The 6000-nt window shown below is 28.8% G+C and overlaps 1 protein-coding gene across 2 annotated transcripts in view; it reads left to right on the forward strand.

Annotated features, from left to right (window-relative positions):
• The window catches only part of LOC131843010 (cyclin G), a 30148-nt gene extending 26307 nt beyond the window's left edge, over positions 1-3841 (forward strand). For both annotated transcript variants that reach the window (XM_059191601.1, XM_059191602.1), the window contains exons 10-11: positions 190-278; positions 618-3841. In XM_059191601.1, coding sequence (XP_059047584.1) covers positions 190-278; positions 618-699 — 171 coding nt within the window. In that variant the 3' untranslated portion in view covers positions 700-3841. The remainder of the gene's footprint in view (positions 1-189; positions 279-617) is intronic.
• Positions 3842-6000: the final 2159 nt, after the last annotated feature.

Consider the following 6000-nt stretch of genomic DNA (forward strand, 5'->3'; position numbering starts at 1 on the left):
GTGGACTAATGCCACTAAGAATAAAATTATTTAAAAGAGCAACACGCAAGTTTCTTGCTCCTTCTTGTGATGAGATACAGTTCCAAATGAGCGGTAGATTAAAAAAAAAATGTGATTAATATTCAAAAGAGCTTCAATGTAGGTTTATTTGAATAAATGATTTTCTATTCTATTCTATAATGTTGTCAGGTGTTGCGCCCGACCGACCGTCTCACATCTTTGTTGCCGACCATCGAGGAACAACACTTCGCAGCAGAACAGACCGCCAACAGAAACAGGTGTGTGTTTTTTTTTTACTAGGTTTGTTTTATTTATTTGAAATTGAAATTTTCTTGATTTGAAATTGAAATTCACGTTTGCGGCACATAAAGTCACCTGCATTTCTTTTACTTGTTCATATATTTTTCTGTAACTCATGTGTATTATGTGTCTCTAATTGGTGAATAAAGAATTTATCTATCTATTCATTTTTGTAACTTCAAAATAATTAGAAATAACACACGTAAAGAACACTCATATCAATATTTGTATCGTGTGAGAATCGAACCCACGACTAAACCGTTAGCCTATCTAGGTCGTAAAATTTAGAAGAAAATAAATTATTATTATTATTACAGATCGGGTAGCGAAAGCAGCGAGAGCGAAGAAACTTCAGATTGGCCCCGAAGCCCTGTACTCCCAGTGTACTGCAACAACTGAACACCAAACACCCGCGCCTTCTAATCGTAAGCTGTCAGTCCGAAATTACATCCATAAACAATAACCATAGACAAAAAATTAAGGCTGTGTGCTAAAGATGTATGTTTTAATTTCGTAGCTTTAAAAAAATAAGTGTATGACTTGGTCTTTTGCCATGAAAGAAAATTATCCCATTGAATTGTTTGTACATTAAATTAATATAATAATGAATTTGAAAATATTTGCGTAGGAAGAAATGTATATTTAATTAATAATTTTATTTTATGGTGTATATTTTTGTTTATTAATAATAATATATTATATGACAATAGTTGTCTATGGTTTGTCTGTATAACGTTGTGCCTTGGGCAGTAAAAAAAAAAAACAAAGCAAATGCAGTATGAGCTCAGAAAGAGGTTTTTATTCTGTGCATAAATTTGAAATCGCCAAATACGTTTATAAATAAAAGCCTGGCTTTTGATTTTAGATTATTTATATTGTTATAGAATAATAATTAAATGCAAATTTTATTAATTAAAATTTTACAGAGTAAAAATCTCTATATTATATATGGTAGCTAATGTAGGAAGGCGCGTTTTCAATTTATAATTGTATGGTATGCGTCGATGTGTGTGTGATCCCATTTTTGAAAATGTAGTCAAAATACCGTGATCCAATCATTTAGGCGGGAAATTTCGGAATTTTAGAAATTCGAAAATGGAACTTAACAAATTTTAAATTCCGAAATTTTGAATATCGAATGGAAGTCAGAGTCGAGCATGGCGTTTAGGTTATCAATAGATTATAGTATTTGAGTTTACGAAGGTGCAATTAAAGTGGTCGAACCAGTAAAAAAGAAAATAAAAAATAAAAAAAGCCGAGTATTATCTGTATGTTCGAATCGGTAATTTTACATTTAGAATTGTCGATTGATTTAAAAAAAAGTATAACGTTTTTATAAAAGTATTTATTTAATAGTTTTTATGTTCTCATTACAATTTTACGTTTTATGACTAAATTGAATGTCAAATTATTGATTCGAATTGAATCGTCATTATGCATTGACGTCGTTTGTTTCCATTTTCTTCTAACAGTAGCTTTATTAATGATAAATGATTATTTTAAGAGTAAATAACGAACATGTGGGAACAGACGGCGTCGAACCATAGCTTTTTTGTACTGTGATTTTTGTAAGGAGGAAAAAAAACTGCAAGAAATTCCATATTTTCTTAGAGAAGTAAGTTATTGAGTATATGTTGACCTATTAAATGTTACATACAAATGACAATTTTGTTTTTAGATATTTTTTTTCTATCACATACTACAGAATTGATATTTGTGTGTGATATTCGTTTTTCTACTATTTGTGTTGTGTGAATGCGATATAAAATGTAAAAATACACAGAAAAGTGACAAAAATCAATTCCACCGAAGTTTTTTTTCTATTATTGTCTATCATTTACTTAAGTATTATAAATATTATGTAGTTATAAAAATATTCACTATCAGACTAACTCCTTTTTGAGTTACAGACCGAAAGTCCAGATTCTTGTTAAAAATAAAAAAAAATGGCATTATTTTATTTGTAATTATTTGTAGTGGTATGATAATTGTAATTGATTTAATTTCCTAATAATTGTAGTCTATAAATGAATAAATGAAAAAAAAATTACAAATCTTAAAAAATATAGAAAAAAATGATCTCAGGTAATTTTTCATAGTACCTGCCAATGTCAGTGGAAATAGGGAAAAAATATTTTTCATTTTAACTTTGAAACAATATTTTTGAACGCATGAGGTCTGTATGTGTGGTTTTCCTTTGCATTCTTTTTCATTTTTGCTTTTTAAAAGTGTGTTTGTGCGAATGAAAAAGCCATTACCACAAATAAAACTTATGCATCTACTTAAAATATAAGATTTTCTATCTATTTTTAAGTGTGCGTGTTATATCCTACGTCCACTAATGAGCGAAAAGAAACACATCCATACAAAGGCATTTAAATTTAGAACAGAATATTGAAAGAAATTATGGCGCGAAAATGTAATAGATTTTATTAAAAATGGCCAGTTTTTTATATCTTTTTAATATATATCCTTTTCGCTCATTCGGTTGGAACGTCGGTTCGTATGTCCATAAAAAGTAATGAATGTACACAATCTCTGTGATATGTCTCGTCGAACGTCATGGCGTATCGAATATTTTAAGATCAGTTTTTGTAATGACACTTTTTAAAGCCACAGACAATCTAGACAAGTGAATCGATGAATCTATAAAAAAAATATAACGTTAGAATTGTTTGAAAAATGTATTCTGCATTCGGCGATTTATTTTTCAGCCGTAATTTTAGTAAATATTTCTGTTAATGTACCTATTGACATGAATTTAGTAAATTTTAAAGTGTGATCTAATTAATAATATAATAGTCTAATATTAATATTGTGTAGTTAATTTTATGTTTAATCTCGAATATGACATATCTTTGGTCCGTCGTTGAAGGTAAATCGCCGAATTTCTGCATTTAAAACACTTTGTTTGAATAGTGTGTTGTGATAGTTACGTATTGTGTCAAATTGTTTCATATTATCTATGGAAGATTTACGAGAATAACTTTAAATTATATTTATGTTTGTGGCCAGAACTTGAAAACTTTGCAAACATTGAATTTGAATTTAGAATAATGTTTTTATTCATAAATTTTCTTTAACATGTAACTAGAATTAAAATAACTTGTCTGGCATTTGATTCTATTCATACTCTTGCTCTAATGGGAGTGTAAGCGAGATGGAAGACAACGCAATCAAGATTTTTTTTATAAATGTTTACTTTCGCGATCTTAGTTTTTTGCTGTTTTAATGGAAACATAATTTATGTAACGATGTTATTATTCTCGATAATTTTCAACGATTATATGAAGCAATAAGATGTAGTAGCATTGATATATGAAATATCTATAATTGTACAAGTAGACTAATAAACAAACCATTGTCTCCATAAAAAAAAAAGTATTGTAAGCGTACGATTGTAATTTAAACAAACGACTCTTAATTAGGTATTGTTATAAAACATATCAATGTGAATGTTACTACATCATAGACACAATGCGATCTGAATGTTGTACAAGTGAAAACATCTGATATCTCGAATGAGAAAATAAAAAGCTACGACTCTTATATTCGTATTTTTATTCCTCTGACCAACTTAAATTATAGGATACGAGTTATACCAACTCTAGGTATAACTGTCCTCTATAATGGCAACGTCTGAGCACCATGAACGTCGCATGATGACGTAATGGCCGTGGTGCTTAAATAAACATGCTGTATAAATCATATTTAATGTACCATGTCAGGTCAAACTCGGCGCGGTTCACACTGGAAACCATCGTGATAAATTCCTGGTGAATTTGCTATAATGGTCTAACTGATCTGTCCTCGTGTTTATCTTATCATGCACTGGTGCCCCGCCAGCGTAAACCGTTAGCGCAGGCGGTTGCATCATTCCATTATCATTAAAAAAAAACTTAGTTAAAGGAGAAACGTATTGGTAATGTGGACTCTTGACCCTATTGCTAACTATGTATTATGTCAGGTAGACCTCCACACGCAACTGTTGTTGTTGCCGGCCCGCGTGGTTACATGTTTTTCATGGGGACCACTTATACACCTGTGGGCATGACTTAAATTTAAATTTATGTACAGTAGTTTATTTTCTGGTCCTTCGAAGAGATGCTGCATAGTTATAGGATATAGCTGACTCAGTTTATTTGACATAGCTCACTAATTAACAATAAAAAAAATGCTGTTCCCTATGTGAGAAATAACATTTTTCAATGCGCTCTTCAACGTGTTAAATTATAGTCGATTTGCGAACACAGGGCGACTACTAGTATTTATGAAAATAAAACACAGAAAAAACGTTACAACAAAATTTTATTCATATTAAAACAATTCACAGAACTAGTGGTTTTCTCGATGGATAATAAATCAGAAATACATACACTATGTAGTCATTATATAAAAAGAAGTCTTTATTTTTAAAACAAAATATATACACTGGAGTAACGAAATTTTTTAAAGTTCCGACGGTCAGAAGTTAAATTCAGTATAATAATAATAATCAATAAAATCTACACGATTCTTTGTAAAAAATATAAACGATGCACAATTAAAAGGCGTTACAATATTATATAAAAAACGTAACAAAAGATTTATATTTCGTAAAAGGACAGCTTTATTCTGAGACAAATTAATAAATGACCATACGCCTTTATAATTATATTATTTATATGTAATAATAAAGAGACAAACCCCTTGTAGTTGTTCCTATTGTTTAGAAAACGTGAGACTGTACTTGTTAGAATTATTTAAAAAACTAACCTAATGTCGACATTTTAAAAACCCTTATAAGCCTACCATGCTATTTACAATGCAATATATATATTTTTCAAGATATATTCTGTTTTTAAAATATTGTTAAGTAAAAAAACATAGGTACTTATGTAAAATAAGACAACAGACAATAATAATACCTAGAAAAGTTACAATAATGTATTACTGTACATTATATTTGATATAACAAAAAAATTCATGATGGTGGGACTATTTTGTAAAATAACAGTATTTTAAGGATCAGATCCTAACGTACAATGAAAGAGATCAAATAATTTCTGACAATTTATTAGGATATTTTAATTTTTAAGTTAACGTTCTAATAATTTCATTATTACGTATTTTACGGTACAAACTGCTTTATCGCTCTATAACATATAACTAGTAAAACCATAGATTTCATTACATTTCTGTTGTATATCTTTTTATAAACTTAATATAAAATCTCTTAATATTATTCTCTTATTATATAACATGACAATTCTTACTTTAACATACTAATTCATTTTTAATGTATTCACGAAAATATAGGCAGAAACAGCAGAAGTTTACATATTCGTCATGTTTAATTTGGAATTGTAACTTAGTGTATTCATATTACTTGTTTTTATATCTAAAAATAAGAGGACTTTAAAATTACTGACACGTTTTTAATGTACTTTTTACGTGACTATTTATTTCGTGACAATATAGTTATAGAAGTAAATATCGTTTATATTGACAAAGATTAATTTAGGTTCCTTTTATTAAAGGTGTTGTAAATAAAAGTTAGTCTTAAAACCAAACTATTGTTGTTTATGGCAACTTTACAAAAAGTCTTAAATATAAACTAACAATAATTCTGTGCAACTTATTGGTATCCAATGTGCAATAAGTAAATATTGTTTCCATAACTATGAATCTGATGTTAATCTAAATGTCTTCTTATTGGTG

Source organism: Achroia grisella, unplaced genomic scaffold (genome assembly GCF_030625045.1).
Source record: "Achroia grisella isolate CSIRO2021 unplaced genomic scaffold, CSIRO_AGI_Agris_v1 utg2716, whole genome shotgun sequence".
Taxonomy (NCBI): domain Eukaryota; kingdom Metazoa; phylum Arthropoda; class Insecta; order Lepidoptera; family Pyralidae; genus Achroia; species Achroia grisella.